The 20237-nt window shown below is 42.0% G+C and overlaps 1 protein-coding gene across 1 annotated transcript in view; it reads left to right on the forward strand.

The window, feature by feature from the left end:
* The window catches only part of P2RX3 (purinergic receptor P2X 3), a 451883-nt gene that overhangs the window by 154207 nt on the left and 277439 nt on the right, over nt 1-20237 (forward strand). Inside the window, exon 2 of the mRNA XM_073596991.1 lies at nt 11503-11638. Coding sequence (XP_073453092.1) covers nt 11503-11638 — 136 coding nt within the window. The remainder of the gene's footprint in view (nt 1-11502; nt 11639-20237) is intronic.

Raw genomic sequence — 20237 nt, forward strand, 5'->3', positions numbered from 1 at the left:
TTGTAAGTGTTTCACTACATATCTTAATAGCTGCCATAATGTCCTTTCCAGAGGGTAAATGCTCCTGCTCCATTTCCTTATCTATTGCTGTTTGTGTGCCAGCTGACATTCCAGTCTGGAAGGATCTTACAACTGGTTTTCCTGCTGCTTTGGCTGTCATTGAGGAGGGAGAGGAGCAGGGAGTGACAATTTGGGCTTTAGCCACACATGGCTTACCTGGGGCCATCCAGACCCACTGATTTAGGAAGCCTCCGGACTCTTTAATTTCGAGGTGTAATATCATGCCTCTCCTCCTTCTCCTGCTGCTGTAAATACTCTCCCCTTCCAGGGGGTTGCCTCCCTCTCCTCCCTCCACCACTTTCAGACTGCCGCTCCTCCACACCGCCGCTCCGTGGAGATGGATGCCTGCTGACAAGCGATGAAAAAAAAAAGGAGGGTCTGGAACAATCAGCGCCCACCAGCCCGACGTCAGTCCTTACTGCTCCGTAACACTGCCACTAGGATTTATCTTACCAAAATTTCAAGGTATAATACAGAATGCTAAATGTACCTCATTTTACACTCTATAATCGTTATCAGATATTAGATTTAGTAACCAGACTTCCACAGTTTGGTACTTTAACGGACAACAATGAGAATATTACTACTTGTAAATTCCCACAGCAAAAAAAAAAAAACAACCGCCAAAAAAAACTAATAAAACAAACCATTCTCTTGTAGCTCAATTTCAATGTCCTACACAAATACAATGCCTTCAGTGGACACAAAATCTAACCAAAAACCTGTTGAACCTTTTTCGAGAGACCAACAAAGACCACACTTTTTCAGTGCCTTTCCAATAAAACATATATGTATTTACCATAAAGCAAACTCCAACAATGATTAGAGAGAAACAATGTTTGATAAGCATAAACAAATGAAAACAAATTTTACCGCTCAATATATCCTCTCCATTAAATTGACCGGTTTTTAATGGCTCATCCAATATATTTTTTTCACTATAATTACGGAATATTAAACAAAACAAAATATGTGTGATATCCTCCCTCTTTCTTAGAGTTATTCTAATACAGGCGGTCCCCTAGTTACAAACATCCGACTTACAAACGACTCCTACTTACAAACACATAACAGGAAGTGAGAGGAAATCTACCACTAGGAAGGGAAATTCACTCCTGTAAGAGGTATTATTGGAAAAAGGTATCTCCACTGATGCTTTATCACCAAGGCTTGTTTCCACAACAACACAACATTTTCAAAATCCAATTGTCACAGGGACAGAAAGTGAGGTGAAATCTTCTGAACGGGGGCACAGACCGCAAAACAAATGTTACAGGGGTGTTAACCCTTCCCTATGCTATCCATATAGCTTAAAAATATTTGGGCTGGAGCTACACTTAAAAAATTGACCTGTTCTGACTTACAAACAGATTCAACTTAAGAACAAACCTACAGACCCTATCTTGTTAGTAACCCGGGAACCGCCTGTCCCCACTAATAAAACAAAAAACATTTACCTATATTTTTTTTTCCTAGATAAAATTGCTGTGACCTCCAAACTACCAGATGAACTCACTCAGTTTAAAAATCCACCCCAATAACCTTAATCTGTATTACACAAATCTCGGTATTATATTAAATACTTTCAGTCTGGTCCCGATTCCGTAGGTTGCCAATTATGTTACCCGTAAGTTATATTTGATATTTAATATTTCTCAGATATGATTTAGGTTAATGAGAGTTCTTTGACCATGAGTGAAAGCTTTAACACAATAACAAAAATGTATTGGTATATAGTAAGGAGGCCTAGACTAATACACAACAATCTATCTAATTGTACAGGAAAAGGGTAAAAATCATGGATTACATGAAGTCACACAGAGTATATTCCTTAAAAAATTATTTTACAAACAGTAGGACATGAAATACATAATACAACTTGGAGGAGGCAACCAGTAGTGACACTAGTAGCACGAAATTGCACCCCCCTAAATGTCGTGCCCGGGGCCATGGCACCCCCTACACCCCCCACGCTACACCACTGGATACAAGTACAAGGGAGATTTCCCATATTTATCATTGCCATAGAGGTTCCATTCTGGTGGCTGCTCTGCCATAGAGTGTGTGTTTCCTTCCCATCTAGTCTGTGTATATCATTACAGGCTGATGCCTCATTGGTTGGCATGGCGTGGCTCTGACTGGTGGGCCTCCCTATTCCTGGTTAAGAATTGGCTACATCTCCAATCCCTATACTTTGCATAAGTCAGCCCCCTTTAATGCAAATGCTTGTCACTATTCTGAGCAGGAGATTTACCGTGACCTTTTTCAGGGAAGTTAAGTATTGATGACGGGCTGACCACCTCCATTGCATATCTAAACCTGGGATCCTTTGAAGTGAATATGTGTAGAACAAAGAGATTTGGGTCCCATTGTTTAGCTGCACAAGCTTAGTCACAGACTCGTCTGTATAACAGAGACTTCTGTGATGCTATCTAACACACCCACATTGATACAAAGCTGAATGAAATACATTCATATTTACAATATTTTACAGCTATTAATGGAGATTTCACATAAACTCAAAAGGCATGCAGTGTGTGCATATGCTGTGATTGGTTGTCAACCATATGCTGTGATTGGTTGTAAACAATGACTGGGAGCTGTCAATGACAGCATACTCACTGTATTGGGGAGAGGGAAACATTTTTGCAGCAGCTCTGCGTTAAGGTCCAACCGCCTCATTTATGTATATTGCTGGAGAGAATACATTTAACTGAACATGAAGCTGTACAAACAGTAGCTCATAAGAACAGTGCCTTTGTGACTCAATAAAGACACTAGAAAGGAGGGGGGGCAACAGAGCGCCCCCCCTTATGAACCGTACCAGGCCACATGCCCTCAACATGGGGAGGGTGCTTTGGGGTAGCCCCCCCAAAGCACTGTGTCCCCATGTTGATGGGGACAAGGGCCTCATCCCCACAACCCTTGCCCGGTGGTTGTGGGGGTATGCGGGTGGGGGGCTTATCGGAATCTGGAAGCCCCCTTTAACACAAATAGCAATATGGTGTGACTAAATCCCCATATTTTTTGATAATGTTTTTTGAAAATGTCTAGGTGTTTTAAATAAGCCTTGCTGGAGGCAAATGTCTTTTTTGCATGTGTGCGCTGTAATATTTTGTTCTGTTGTATGGTCTTATGGCTGCACCATCCTTAATGCATCTTTTAGGGTGTGCCCCCCAAATATCTTGTTTGTCTATTGCATAGATTTCTGACAAAATACTTTTGGGTGAGGAGCACCCCACTCCCTCATTAAGTACCTCTCATTAGTGTCCACCTGTGTCATGGGTGGAGACCTCAAGTTCTCCCATATAGAGGAGTGTATTGCTCCCATGGTTCAGAGAAGCAGGATCTCCCAGTCTATGGATAGTGTAGGACCCACTAATCATGGGGTACTTTGTCGCAGTAAGTGGGCTTAAGCACCATATAGCAATATGGTGTGACCAAATCCCCATATTTTTTGATAATGGTTTTTGAAAATGTCTAGGTGTTTTAAATAAGCCTCGCTGGAGGTAAATGTCTTTTTTTGCATGTGTGCACTGTAATATTTTGTTCTGTTGTATGGTCTCATGGAGTGTATTGCTCCCATGGTTCAGAGAAGCAGGATCTCCCAGTCTATATGGATAGTGTAGGACCAGGGCTTTTTTTCTCAAACAATAGGTGCTGGAACTCAACCACGACCCCCCCAAACCCCTCCCGCAGAGCTCTCATTTCTAAACACGGAAACTGGACTTCTGTGTTTACAAGTGATTGTGGTGAGCAGGCCCCCACAAGGGTCTGAGTCAGAGGTGGTGGAACTGAGTTCCACCAAGTTCCCCCTGAAAAAAAGCCCTGTGTAGGACCCACTAATCATGGGGTACTTTGTCGCAGTAAGTGGGCTTAAGCACCATATAGCAATATGGTGTGACCAAATCCCCATATTTTTTGATAATGTTTTTTTAAAATGTCTTTTAAATAAGCCTTGCTGGAGGTAAATGTCTTTTTTGCATGTGTGCGCTATAATATTTTGTTCTTTTGTATGGTCTTATGGCTGCACCATCCTTAATGCATCTTTTAGGGTGTGCCCCCCAAAGGAGTTTGGGGGGCACACCCTAAAAGATGCATTAAGGATGGAAAAGGAGTTAAAGAGGCCTGTGCCTGCACCTGAGCATTGTGGGAACATTCCACCCTACTTGAACTTGTTGTCTTTGGCAAGTATGCAAACAATACACAGTTATCCTGTGAAAATTGTACAGAGGATCTCCCGAAGTTAGGTCTTTGGGAGTGCATCAGGGATCAAGCCTCGAATCCATCTCCTGGGACAAGTGCAACTGCAAATCTTTGTGAAATTTGTAACATTCTGCTACTGTGAAGAATGGCAAAAGAGAAAGCTCTGCTTCTGACAACTGAAGCAAAATAAAGCAAAATTAGCCTTTGTAGGCAAAATTTACATAGAAAAACACTAAGGCCTGGACTGGCCATAACCATTATTTTCATAACTCAAACTGTAATTTTCAAATGCTATCACAGCATAAACATACTATTCCTTTTTTACAAAATTGCTTGATTCCATCACCTCATGTGACTGTATTCCTACATCATCACCACCTCATCATCATCTTTGTCTGTTTACATGTTACCAGCAGTAGGGATGAGCCGAACCCCCCTGGTTTGGTTCGCAGCAGAACATGCGAACAGGCAAAAAATTTGGTCGAACATGCGAACACCGTTAAAGTCTATGGGACACGAACATTAATAATCAAAAGTGCTAATTTTAAAGGCTTATATGCAAGTTATTGTCATAAAAAGTGTTTGGGGACCTGGGTCCTGCCCCAGGGGACATGTATCAATGTATCAATGTATCAATGTAATCAATGTATCAGTCTGAGAGCAAAATGACATTTCTAAAGGAAAAAAGTAATTTAAAAGTACTCGAGGCTATAAAGAATTGTCGGTCCTGGCAATACATATAAAAGTCATTGAAAAAAATGGCATGGGATTCCCCCACAGTCAATTACCAGGCCCTTTGGGTCTGGTATGAATAATAAGGGGAACCCCGAACCAAAATTTAATAAAAAATTGTGTGGGGGGTCCCCCTCAAAATCCATACCAGACCCTTCAGGTCTGGTATGGATTTTAAGGGGAACCCCGCACCAAAATTAAAAAAAAAAAAATGTCCTGGGGGTCCCCCTCAAAATCCATACCAGACCATTCAGGTCTGGTATGGATTTTAAGGGGAACCCCACGCCAAAATTAAAAAAAAATGGCATGGGGGTCCCCCCAAAAATCCATACCAGACCCTTATCTGAGCACGCAACCTGGCAGGCTGCAGGAAAAGAGGGGGGGCAACAGAGCGCCCCCCCTCATGAACCGTACCAGGCCACATGCCCTCAACATAGGGAGGGTGCTTTGGGGTAGCCCCCCCAAAGCACTGTGTCCCCATGTTGATGGGGACAAGGGCCTCATCCCCACAACCCTTGCCCGGTGGTTGTGGGGGTATGTGGGCGGGGGGCTTATCGGAATCTGGAAGCCCCCTTTAACACAAATAGCAATATGGTGTGACCAAATCCCCATATTTTTTGATAATGTTTTTTGAAAATGTCTAGGTGTTTTAAATAAGCCTTGCTGGAGGTAAATGTCTTTTTTGCATGTGTGCGCTGTAATATTTTGTTCTGTTGTATGGTCTTATGGCTGCACCATCCTTAATGCATCTTTTAGGGTGTGCCCCCCAAATATCTTGTTTGTCTATTGTATGGATTCTGACCAAATACTTTTGGGTGAGGAGCACCCCACTCCCTCATTAAGTACCTCTTATTAGTGTCCACCTGTGTCATGGGTGGAGACCTCAAGTTCTCCCATATAGAGGAGTGTATTGCTCCCATGGTTCAGAGAAGCAGGATCTCCCAGTCTATGGATAGTGTAGGACCCACTAATCATGGGGTACTTTGTCGCAGTAAGTGGGCTTAAGCACCATATAGCAATATGGTGTGACCAAATCCCCATATTTTTTGATAATGTTTTTGAAAATGTCTAGGTGTTTTAAATAAGCCTCGCTGGAGGTAAATGTCTTTTTTTGCATGTGTGCGCTGTAATATTTTGTTCTGTTGTATGGTCTCATGGAGTGTATTGCTCCCATGGTTCAGAGAAGCAGGATCTCCCAGTCTATATGGATAGTGTAGGACCAGGGCTTTTTTTCTCAAACAATAGGTGCTGGAACTCAACCATGACCCCCCCAAACCCCTCCCGCAGAGCTCTCATTTCTAAACACAGAAACTGGACTTCTGTGTTTACAAGTGATTATGGTGAGCAGGCCCCCACAAGGGTCTGAGTCAGAGGTGGTGGAACTGAGTTCCACCAAGTTCCCCCTGAAAAAAAGCCCTGTGTAGGACCCACTAATCATGGGGTACTTTGTCGCAGTAAGTGGGCTTAAGCACCATATAGCAATATGGTGTGACCTAATCCCCATATTTTTTGATAATGTTTTTTTAAAATGTCTTTTAAATAAGCCTTGCTGGAGGTAAATGTCTTTTTTGCATGTGTGCGCTAAAATATTTTGTTCTTTTGTATGGTCTTATGGCTGCACCATCCTTAATGCATCTTTTAGGGTGTGCCCCCCAAATATCTTGTTTGCCCTTTAACAAAGGGACCCTCAGATCCCACCCCCCCGTGTGAATTGGTAATGGGGTACAAATTTACCCCTACTATTTCACAAAAAAAGTGTCAAAAGTGTTAAAAAAAGACAGTAGCCGGTTTTTGACAATTCCTTTATTAAGGTCTTTTTCTTTCCCCGCTTCTTCTTCCATCTTCTTCTGGTCTTCCTTCGGTTTTCTTCTTCTTCCTCCATCTTGTTCTTCCCCCGCTTCTTCGTCTATATTCCTTTGCTTCTTCCTCTGGTCCTCTGCTTCTTCCTCCGGTCTTCTCCGGCATCTACCTCCAGCTTCTCCTTCCCCGCTTCCTCCTCCGGACGATCCGCCTAATGGGAGTCTTCCGCTGTGTGATGCTTCTGTTCTTGTGACAGCTCTTATATAACTGAAGGCAGGACACCCAGTGAGCCCCACAACCTACGGGCAAGAGTTGTGGGGATGAGGCCCTTGTCCCCATCAACATAGGGACACGGTGCTTTGGGGGGCTACCCAAAAGCACCCTCCCCATGTTGAGGGCATGTGGCCTGGTACAGTTCAGGAGGTGGGGGTACTCTCTCGACATTTTTTAAAACATTTTAGTTTGGGGTTCCCCTTAATATTCATACCAGACCAAAAGGGCCTGGTAATGGACTGTGGGGAATCCCATGCCTTTTTGTCAATGACTTTTATGTGTATTCCCGGGACCAACAATTCATTATAGCCGCGAGTATATTTGCATATTAACCCTTAAAATTAGCACTTTTGATTTCTCCCATAGACAATACATTATAGCCGCGAGTACTTTAAATGACTTTTTGTCCTTTAACAATTTAATTTTGCTCTTGGACTGTTCTAAACACGGGAAACATGTGCCACTTTACAGGCATACTATAGACACCCCCCAGGTACGAAATTTAAAGGAATATTTCACTTTTATTGTTTCACTTTAAGCATTATTAAAATCACTGCTCCGGAAAAAACGACCGTTTTAAAACTTTTTTTTGCATTGATATATGTCCCCTGGGGCAGGACCTAGGTCCCTAAACACTTTTTATGACAATAACTTTCATATTAACCTTTAAAATTAGCACTTTTGATTTCTCCCATAGACTTTTAAAGGGTGTTCGAATTTTTTTTTTTTTATTTGGCTTTCGAATTTGCCGCAAACACCCCAAATTGTTCGCTATTCGGCGAACGGGCGAACAGCCAATGTTCGAGTCCAACTCTTGTTAGATCCGAACATAAAGCTCATCCCTAACAGCAGCAGAAAAAATGCCCAGTGGTTTAAGTTTAGGCTTGGATACAGTTTCAGATTTGTGGTCATACATTTTGGTGTCAACATGTTCAAGCATTTGCTGAGTAATTTGTCCTGGGCCACTCTTTACTGACAGCAGTCCTTCCAGCATTGGAGTGGAATGTTTGTTCCTAAGATCAGTTTTCATTAACTTCACAGATGAAAACACGCTCTGCCTCAGCTGTCCCATGGGGAAGGGAAAGCATAGTTTTTTCAAATTTAATCGGATGTTGGAATTTAAGTACCTTCAGAGTGTACTGATGAATAATACAGCTTTATCCTACCAAGTGCCAATAAGAATCATATGTGTCACTCTCAGCAACATCAGTGAAATCTGTCACTTGGTATTCAATACATTCAGTATGCAGTGCATCAAAATCAGATGGGGGAACAATTTGTGGGAAATGCTTTGCAAGTTCAATAATGTCCCCAGATTTAGCAGTAGGTCTGTTTGAAGGTTTTAGTAAAGCCAACAGCTGATTTTTTTTTGCAATGGGCATCCTTCTTTTAAAGGCAGTTACCGCTCTTGTGTAAAATGCTGTTGCTTGGACCATGAACTGTTGAATAGCTAAATTATCTACTGTAGACAGATGTTCTCTTGTTTGGTAGCAGACGGAAATACTGTCTGTTGATTTGAAGTTTGCACTGTCAGTTCAGTGTGGTCAAATGCAATCAGTGCATTGTTTTCAAGTGAAACCAACAGGTTAGGCCTGATAAAGTGGCCCATAAGACATTTAGGCTGGGTTCACACCTATGCGAATTGGATGCGGGTTTCCCCGCATCCAATTCGCATGGTAGGAGATTTTGTCCTACTCTCTATGGAGCCAGTTCACATATCTCAGTTGCACAGGGGTCCTGTACATCTTTTGGTCAGTTTCAGTTCGGAAATTCAGCCCAAAAATTTGGGCTGAAATCGGACCTGAAACAGTGAACGGGGCACACCAGACCCCTGCTGTGAGGCAAATGCGGCATTAGTGTGAACCAAGCCTTAAGCAGTTGAGGCTTGTTACAAGTCAGGTAACATAGGAGAATTGCTGTGGGAAATTAGAATGAATTGGGTGAAATTCGGCAGAACTGCTTGAAGAAAGAGAAAGTAGCACTTAGGCTTCATGTACACTGCTGCTGGTAAACGGATGTTTAGGAGCAGATGAGTGTTTTTTTTCAGTGTGATTTTCAGCAGCTCCTGAACTCTCCTCTATGTTATCTTATCAGTACATATACACAGGGTCGTTTATAGTTGTTTCTAGGCAGTTGAGTTTAGAAGCATTTTTTGTAAAGCGAAAAAATGCATTTAGGACGCATGTTCAGAGGCAATTACTTGACTGAGTTCCCTAAGTACCCTCGGGTGCAAGCCATCTGGTCCTGGTGATTTATTAAAGTTTCCCAAGTCTAATTTTAATTCCGTCCTCTGCTAACCATGGAGGACGGAGGATCCTGTGATGTGTCATGAGGATAAACACTGCAGTTTTGGTTACTGAAGCCCCCCGATTCCCTCGTGACGACTGAGGAGAAGAATAAATTCAATACCTTTGCCACCCCCCCCATCCTTTGTAACCAGATGTCCTACCTCATGCTTTATGGGGCCAATATGGTCCCAATATAGACCTCTGCATCCCTGTCCACAGCTCTCACTTTTGCACTTTTCCTAAATACACATAGTATACCTAGATACTAATACTTATGGGAAAAATTGATCCAGGGAATATCTGATTGCCTCTTGGGGGTTCAGGAAGGAATTTTTTCACCTAATAGAGCAAATTGGATCATACTTTATTTTTTATTTTTTGCCTTCCTCTAGATCAGCTGTGGGTATTGAATAGTGTATAAAGAGGTTTTTCTTGTTTGAACTAGATGAACTTTTTCAACCAAATTAACTATGTAACTATATATTTATAAGCTCTTTTGCCCTTGTTTTACCATCCGTATCCCTGAAATAATTGTAATCAGTGTAAATGCCTCCATTACAATGGTGGTCAGTATAGAATCTCCACATAACTGGTATCTACCCATGTTACACAGTATTCTACAATAACTACCAATGTAATCTGGAGATTATTTACTGACCTCCAATGCTACCAACATAATGATGATCTGCTCTGTGACTGCTCTCATAGGGTCTCAGATTTACTGGCTGTCCCCTCTTTACTCAGCATTATTTTTGAGGCTGCTACTATAGGGCCTAATACTGCTGGGAATTTTTTTTTCAAGAAGTTGTCCTCCATGAATTTTGTGTAAGCTTTTGAATATCCTACACTCTAAATCCTCCTTCCTGCATTTTTGCTCAACGCCTGCAATAAATCTTAAAAAGACCTCTAGAATAGAGCCTGAGTTTGTTGGTGTGCTAATGGGACTGGAAAGAGGGCAGGCAGCCTCTGGACAGGTAAGGGGGACCCAGTTATTTCCAGTGGCTCCTCTGGGGGTTATCGCAACATTACAACAAATGCGCATTACATTGCTGTTCAGTGTAGAATCTCCTCTCTCAATGATTTTTAGTGGGAGAAGGACTTCCTTACATTTTTGGTCAGTGGGAAAATGGACCCCCTTTTATAATTTGTCAATGGAAAAATGGCTCCCCTACATTTATTGTCAGTGGGAAAGGGGTCCCCTTACACTGGTATTCAATGCTTGTTTGCCTGAGGATATGAAAAAATGCAATCCATTTGGCAGAAATCAATCTGATTATGGGTGAAGCCACCTGGGAAACTACCATTTACTGAAAGTACCCAAGATAACATTCAGAGGTAAGCCTATAAGGTCTATAGTCTGAACTGTTATTGGGGCTAGCCATAATTTTTTTTTTATGAGCTGACATTTATTACAGATTTCATGGTCAACTCATATTGCTTTTGGACTTAAATTCCTCATGGTTCAAAACCTTGCTCTCCATGCTTGTTAGTCTTAGTGCACAGGAAGATACATGTGTAGCACCCCTGTCCTGGCTAGATTTTGTATGTGGCTCCGCTGTAGTTCATTCTTCAGGTCTATTTAGGTTTTCTCTAGGCCTAGTATCTAATTGCTTCTGTCTGCTGCTGGAGGAATATTCCAGCAATGGAATGGCTCCATTACCCATTATTCCCCATCCATAGGGTCACCACAGATCCCCGTAAACAGTGAAAGCAATGGTATACAGAGCTGGTAAGCATGCTTGCTTACTAGAGGTTATCATAAATATACTCATGTTTCGTTACTGCTCTGAGATTATTTACAAATATGAATGTATGTAAAATGCTGGAAGGGACTGAAAAACTTAAATTTTCCCCAAGCCTCATGGGGAAATATTGTGCCAGGACAAATGGTATATTAAGCCAGGCACAGCCTTTTCAAGAGGTCTATAGAAAATGAAAACACAACTGATTCAATATTCAAATAATGATGGAATTTAATGTGACATTGGATTTTTATTTATCCATATTTATATTTGGTAGTTCTGTAATTTAATGGCCCACCAACTGGTTGCTCTAAGCATCCTTGAACTTTTAGCTGAACCAGAACATGCCTACAGTTGAGAATGGATTTTGCATTGTTCATATCTTTTTTTTTTTTTTACAGCTGGGTTTTTCTTCATGAGAAAGCTTATCAGATTCGGGACTCATCAATCGAGTCTTCTGTTATGACAAAAGTTAAAGGCGTTGGGCGCTACAGTAAAAGAGTGATGGATGTTGCAGACTATGTCATCCCACCACAGGTAAATAGAAGCACTAAAACTGCATTCAAGAAAGTGTACATATTAGGGGGTATTTACAATTTAAAAGTTGGAGAGAAAGACAGAGCAAAACTGATGCATTTTATAGTATTTTGAGACAGATACTTTTATTCCTCATTCTAGTGATCATAGATAGTATTATGCTAGTTTGAAATTAGACTTATCATAACTGATGGTTGTCCTTTGGCAAGCAGGGTTGCTAAGTTAGATTTTTTTAGGTTACTAATACTCTGGCTGTTATGTATGGAAGAGCCCTGGGGCCATCATAAAAAAAAATACAGAATTATGAGTTTGCAAAAAAAAAATTTTTTTTTACAGAATTCTGAGTTTGAAAGTCAGAATTCTGAGTTTGAAAGTCAGAATTCTGAGATTCAAAGTCAGAATTCTGAGATTCAAAGTCAGAATTCTGAGTTTGAAAGTCAGAATTCTGAGATTCAAAGTCAGAATTCTGAGATTCAAAGTCAGAATTCTGAGTTTGAAAGTCAGAATTCTGAGATTCAAAGTCAGAATCGTGAGTTAAAAAAAAAAAATTTACAGAATTCTGAGATTAAAAGTCAGAATTCTGAGTTTCAAAGTCAGAATTCTGGGATTAAAAGTCAGAATTCTGAGTTAAAATGTCAGAATTCTGAGTTTCAAAGTCAGAATTCTGAGTTTCAAAGTTAGAATTCTGAGATTAAAACTCAGAATTCTGAGTTTCAAAGTCAGAATTCTGAGATTAAAAGTCAGAATTCTGAGATTAAAAGTCAGAATTCTGAGATTAACCACTTCAATACCAGGCACTTAGACACCTTCCCGCCCAGACCAATTTTCAGCTTTCAGCGCTGTCGCAATTTGAATGACAATTGCGCGGTCATGCTACACTGTACCCAAACAAATTTTTTATCATTTTGTTCCCACAAATAGAGCTTTCTTTTGGTGGTATTTGATCACCTCTGCGGTTTTTATTTTTTGCGCAACAAATAAAAAAAGACCGAAAATTTTGAAAAAAAACAAGTTTTTCTTTGTTTCTGTTAAAATTTTTTTGTAAATAAGTACGTTTTCTTCTTCAACAACGGACACTGATATGGCTGCACTGACGGGCACTGACTGGCACTGATACGGCGGCACTGATGGGCACCGATGAGGTGGCACCAATGAGGTGGCACTGATGAGGTGGCACTGACGGGCACTGATGATGGGCACTGATAGGCGGCACTGATGGGCACTAATAGGCGGCACTGATGGGCACTGATAGGTGGCACTGGTAAGCGGCACTGATGGGCACTCATAGGTGGCACAGATGGGCACTTATAGGCGGCACTGATGGGCACTCATAGGTGGCATTGATGGGCACTCATAGGTGGCATTGATGGTTACTTATGGGTGGCACTGATAGTTGGCACAGATGGGCATGGATGGGCACTGATAGATGGGCACTGATGGGCACGGATGGGCACTGACAGGTGGCATGAATGGACACTGATGGGTGGCACTGACGGCACTGGTTGTTTGCAGTGATGCCCCTAAGGGTGGCATTGTTGGGCATCACTGCAACATAATGGTGCCAATCAGTGCCCATTGTGTGGGCACTGATTGGCACTGACTGGGCACATGTGGATGGCCATGGGGTACATACCTGGCCATCCACATGTTGCCCCTTCCCTGGTGGTCCTAGTGGCGATCCCTGGTGGTCCAGTGTGGTGATCTGAGGGGGGGCTGCGCTGATAAACAATCAGCACAGACCCCCCCTGCCAGGAGAACCGCCGATCGGCTCTCCTCTAATCGCGTCTGTCAGACGCGAGTGAGAAAGAGCCGATCAACGGCTCTTCCTATTGACAGCGTGATCAGCCGTGATTGGACACGGCTGATCACGTGGTAAAGAGCCTCCGCCGGAGGCTTTTTACCAAGATCAGTGTAGCGGTGTGTCAGACTGACACACCGCTCCACCGATCGCCGCGATGCGCGCCCCCGGGGGCGCGCTGCGGCATGTTATCCTGCTGGACGTCATATGACGTCCAGTCAGGATAACACAACCACTTCCCGGACGTCAATCTGCTATAGGGCGGGCGGGAAGTGGTTAAAAGACAGAATTCTGAATTTCAAAGTCAGAATTCTGAGTTTCAAAGTCAGAATTCTGAGTTTCAAAGTCAGAATTCTGAGTTTATAAATATAGTAGTCTTTATTAGGAAGATTTTAGGACCAATGAGCAATAAGGTAGTAACACCTACAGATCATCATTCTGCAGACATACATGTCTTCTGCTCTGTATATGAATATGTAAATCTATCTTAGTTACAGCACACAGTATAGGGAAGCAGGCAGTGCTGGGTCTCTGGTTCCTCTACTGTATTAATTAGTTCCTCGGTTTGCTGTCTTATCCTTCTTCTCTGTCATCTGCTCCAACATAAAGAGCCATGCTGAAAATGTGTGTATTGTGTGTGAGTGGGGGGGGGCTGAGCTTCCATAGATAACAGAACACAAGGGCCAGCACACCTCTGCACCCCAACTTGTAGGACACATTGCACTATTGCCCCTACATGAGGGAATTGTGAATGGCTAGAAGGCAGCAGGACAATGTGTGTCTATGGTCATAACAGATTAATCATAGCAATTAATTGTATGGGCTGATAAGGTGTGTCACACACAATTTATCTCATATTCAACATAAAAAGCACTGCTAAAGTGTGCTTAAGTGATAGCCTAGCGGTTAGAGTAATAGGCTTATAGTGTTGAAAGTTGTAGATTCTAATCCAGTTCAGGGCATAATCTTTAGTTATATATTTTCAATATATTGATTTTATATTAAACATATTTTAAAATATATTATATATATGTATATTATTGATATATCCAAATTGATTTCAAGGCATATTAACAAAGACATATTGATAAAAAAGTTGTATATGCTGACTACTATAAATTAGAGAGTAGGGATTTTTTTACAAATCTGTGTATATATTGGGATAATTTTGGTGACATGGGGCCAGTTCTCAATTTCAGTAGATTGTCCCTGGAAGCTGCATGATAACCATCATATCTCATAACTCAGCCCTGAGCTCTGCACTATAATCTGTGTGTACTACAATGTACACGCCCATATCTCCCCTTCACTGATTGGCTGCACTTTATCCCCACTGACACAGATGCAGCGCCATTTTCCTCTTAGCTACACCATTGACACAGGAATTTTTTCCATCCAATGACACCACCGATGCAGGGTAATTTTTCCCATGGAATGACATCACCGATGCAGGGTCATTTTTCCCATCCAGTGACCCCACCGATGCAGGGTCATTTTTCCCATGTAATGACATCATCGATGCAGGGTCATTTTTCCCATGTAATGATATCACCGATGCAGGGTCATTTTTCCAATGTAATGATATCACCGATGCAGGGTCATTTTTCCCATGTAATGACATCACCGATGCAGGGTCATTTTTCCCATCTAAAGACACCACCGATGCAGGGTCATTTTTCCCATGTAATGATATCACCGATGCAGGGTCATTTTTCCCATGTAATGATATCACCGATGCAGGGTCATTTTTCCCATCTAATGACACCACCAATGCAGGGTCATTTTTCCCATGTAATGACACCACCGATGCAGGGTCATTTTTCCCATCTAATGACACCACCGATGCAGGGTCAATTTTCCTATCCAATGACACCACCGATGCAGGGTAATTTTTCCCATGTAATGACACCACCGATGCAGGGTCATTTTTCCCATGTAATGATATCACCGATGCAGGGTCATTTTTCCTATCCAATGACACCACCGATGCAGGGTCATTTTTCCCATGTAATGACACCACCGATGCAGGGTCATTTTTCCCATGTAATGACACCACCGATGCAGGGTCATTTTTCCCATGTAATGATATCACCGATGCAGGGTCATTTTTCCTATCCAATGACACCACCGATGCAGGGTCATTTTTCCCATGTAATGACACCACCGATGCAGAGTCATTTTTCCCATGTAATGATGGCAAATACATGGCAAATGAGGTTCAATGTAGAAAAATGTAAAATAATGCATTTGGGTGGCAAAAATATGAATGCAATCTATACACTGGGGGGAGAACCTCTGGGGGAATCTAGGATGGAAAAGGACCTGGGGGTCCTAGTGGATGATAGGCTCAGCAATGGCATGCAATGCCAAGCTGCTGCTAATAAAGCAAACAGAATATTGGCATGCATTAAAAGGGGGATCAACTGCAGAGATAAAACGATAATTCTCCCGCTCTACAAGACTCTGGTCCCCCCGCACCTGGAGTATGCTGTCCAGTTCTGGGCACCAGTCCTCAGGAGGGACGTACTGGAAATGGAGCGAGTACAAAGAAGGGCAACAAAGCTAATAAAGGGTCTGGAGGATCTTAGTTATGAGGAAAGGTTGCGAGCACTGAACTTATTCTCTCTGGAGAAGAGACGCTTGAGAGGGGATATGATTTCAATTTACAAATACTGTACTGGTGACCCCACAATAGGGATAAAACTTTTTCGCAGAAGAGAGTTTAATAAGACTCGTGGCCACTCATTACAATTAGAAGAAAAGAGGTTTAACCTTAAACTACGTAGAGGGTTCTTTACTGTAAGAGCGGCAAGGATGTGGAATTCCCTTCCACAGGCGGTGGTCTCAGCGGGGAGCATTGATAGCTTCAAGAAACTATTAGATAATCACCTGAATGACCACACTATACAGGGATATGTAATGTAATACTGACACATAATCACACACAAAGGTTGGACTTGATGGACTTGTGTCTTTTTTCAACCTCACCTACTATGTAACTATGTAACTATGTATGATATCACCGATGCAGGGTCATTTTTCCTATCCAATGACACCACCGATGCAGGGTCATTTTTCCCATCTAATGACACCACCGATGCAGGGTCATTTTTCCCATCCAATGACATTTCGGCCACTAGCGGGGTGCTTTTACCCCCCCCACTAGCGGCCGAGAAAGGGTTAAAACCGCCCGCAGTGCGCCGCAATAGCGGCGTTTTGCCGGCGGTATCCCAGCGCTGCCCCATTGATTTCAATGGGGAGCAGCGGTGGAGGAGCGGTAAACACATCGCTCCAAAGAAGCTGCTGACAGGACTTTTTTTCCTGTCCTGCCAGCGCAGCGCTCCGGTGTGAAAGCACTCGGGTAGAGTAATGTGAAGACTTCACATTACTCTACCCGAGGACTTTCACACCGGAGCGCTGCGCTGGCAGGACAGGAAAAAAAGTCCTGTCAGCAGCTTCTTTGGAGCGATGTGTTTACCGCTCCTCCACCGCTGCTCCCCATTGAAATCAATGGGGCAGCGCTGGGATACCGCCGGCAAAACGCCGCTATTTCGGTGCATTGCGGGCGGTTTTAACCCTTTCTCGGCCGCTAGCGGGGGGTAAAAGTGCCCCGCTAGCGGCCGAAATGCGCCGCTAATCCGACGGTAAAACGCAGATAAAAATAGCTGCGTTTTACCGTGGACGCTATGGGCAGCTCGGTGTGAAAGGGGTCTTAGAGTTTAAAACTGGAGCACACATAAGGGGCTAACAGTAGTGAAGAAGAAAAATGGCCCTGCATCGGTGGTGTCATTGAATGGAAAAAAATGGCCCTGCATCGGTGGTGTCATTGGATGGAAAAAAATGGCCCTGCATCGGTGGTGTCACTGGATGGAAAAAAATGACCCTGCATCGGTGGTGTCAATAGATGGAAACAAAATGACCCTGCATCAGTGGTGTCTCACTGGATGGAAAAAATGACCCTGCATCGGTAGTGTCATTGCATGGAAAGAAATTACCCTGCATCGGTGGTGTCACTGGATGGAAAAATGCCCCTGCATTGGTGGTTGAGTTATGAGATATGATGGTTATCATGCAGCTTCCAGGGACAATCTCCTGAAATTGAGAACTGGCCCCATGTCACCAAAATCATCCCAATATATACACAGATTTGTAAAAAAAATCCCTACTCTCTAATTTATAGTAGTCAGTTTATACAACAATTTTATCAATATGTCTTTGTTAATATGCCTTGAAATCAATTTGGATATATCAATAAAATACAATTTAAGTTCTCAGTAACATAGTTTAAAATAAGTTTAATATAAAATCATTATATTGAAAATATATATAATTAAAAAACATGCTCTGAATCGCATAAGAACCAGAACTTTCAACACTATAAGCCTGGTGCGCTAACCACTATACTGTCACTTAAGGGTTCTTAATGGTTGCTTTCTTAATGTTTAATATGTGGTTCATTATCTGTGAAACAACTGTATTAATCCAGATAAGTGATTTATGATCGATTTGTTATGACCAGTCTCCTGAAATTGTGAACTGCCCCCCCAGGGGAAACTGAAGATGATACCCTAATGATCCCATCTGATCACCCTAATAATATATACACAGTTTTTTCTTTGAAATCTCTACTCTCTAATTTATAGTAGGCAGCATATACTACAACTTTGTGTGCTCAATATATCAGTGTGTCTTTGTTAATATACCTTGAAATCAATTTTGGATATATTGATAAAATACAATTTAAGCCCTCACTATCTCATATTTTAAAATATATATGTATAAAAAAATGCCCTCACCTGGACTAGAACCCACAACTTCACCAATATAAACCTGCTGCTCTAACCACTACACTATCTCTCATTAGTGATTTGTATGTGCTTTTATGTTTAATATGAGGTTAATTGTATGTGAAACATCTCTATTAGTCCACACAAGTAATTGCTATGATCAATCCATTATAAACATAGATACACATTGTCCTGCTGCTTTCTAGCCATTCACAATTCCCTCATGTAGGGGCAAAAGTGAAATGTTTCCTACAAGTTGGAGTGCAGAGCTGTGCTGTGCTGGCCATTGTGTTCTGCTATCTATGGAAGCTGTGTCCCCCCCCCACTCACACACAATACACACGTTTTCAGCATGGCTCTTTATGTTGGAGCAGATGACATAGAAGGATAAGACAGCAGAGGAACCAGAGAACCCAGCACTGCCTGCTTCCCTATACTGTGTGCTGTAACTAAGATAGATTTACATATCCATATACAGAGCAGAAGACATGTATGTCTGCAGAATGATGATCTGTGGGTGTTACTACATTATTGCTCATTGGTCCTAAAATCTTCCTATAGACTACTATATTTATAAACTCAGAATTCTGACTTTGAAACTCAGAATTCTGACTTTGAAACTCAGAATTCTGACTTTTAATCTCAGAATTCTGACTTTGAAACTCAGAATTCTGACTTTGAAACTCAGAATTCTGACTTTTAATCTCAGAATTCTGACTTTTAATCTCAGAATTCTGACTTTGAATCTCAGAATTCTGACTTTTAATCTCAGAATTTTGACTTTTAATCTCAGAATTCTGACTTTGAAACTCAGAATTCTGACTTTGAAACTCAGAATTCTGACTTTGAATCTCAGAATTCTGTATTTTTTTTTTAAACTTACAATTCTGAATTTTAATCTCAGAATTCTGAGTTTCAAAGTCAGAATTCAGTTTTTTTTTTATGATGGCCCCAGGGCTCTTTTTTTTTTTTTTTTTTATGATGGCCCCAGGGCTCTTCCATAGAACACAATAGTCTAAGTTGGTGAAGAATAATTAGAAAAATATATACATAAAACTATTTTTCAGAAATTAAAAAATGATAATTGGCATGTGCGTATGTATTCGCCCACTTTGTTCTAAAGCCCATAAAAAGATCTGGTGCAACCAATTACCTTCAAAAGTCACATAATTGGTGAAATGATGTCCACCTGTGTGCAACATATATGTGTTACATATACACACCTTTTTGAAAGGCCCCAGGGGCTGCAACAACTAAGCAAGAGGCAAAACTAACCAAACACTGCCATGAAGACCAAGGAACTCTCCAAACAAGTAAGGGACAATGTTGTTGAGAAATACAAGTCAGGGTTAGGTTATAAAAAAAAATCAATCTTTGATGATCCCTTGGAGCACCATCAAATCTATCATAACCAAATGGAAAGAACATGGCACAACAGCAAACCTGCCAAGAGACGGCCGCACACCAAAACTCACTGACCGGGCAAGGAGGGCATTAATCAGAGAGGCAGCACAGAGACCTAAGGTAACCCTGGAGGAGCTGCAGAGTTCCACAGCAGAGACTGGAGTATCTGTACATAGGACGACAATAAGCCGTACGCTCCATAGAGTTGGGCTTTATGGCAGAGTGGCCAGAAGAAAGCTATTACTTTCAGCAAAAAACAAAATGGCACATTTTGAGTTTGCGAAAAGGCATGTGGGAGACTGCCAAAATGTATGGAGGAAGGTGCTCTGGTCTGATGAGACTAAAATTGAACTTTTTGGCCATCAAAGAAAACGCTATGTCTGGCGCAAATCCAACACATCACATCACCCAAAGAACACCATCCCCGCAGTATAACATGGTGGTGGCAGCATCATGCTGTGGGGATGTTTTTTAGCAGTCGGGACTGGGAAATTGGGTCAGAGTTGAGGGAAAGATGGATGGTGCTAAATACAGGGATATTCTTGAGCAAAACCTGTACCACTCTGTGTGTGATTTGAGGCTAGGACAGAGGTTCACCTTCCAGCAGGAC

Source organism: Aquarana catesbeiana, linkage group LG08, assembly GCF_042186555.1.
Source record: "Aquarana catesbeiana isolate 2022-GZ linkage group LG08, ASM4218655v1, whole genome shotgun sequence".
NCBI classification, from domain to species: domain Eukaryota; kingdom Metazoa; phylum Chordata; class Amphibia; order Anura; family Ranidae; genus Aquarana; species Aquarana catesbeiana.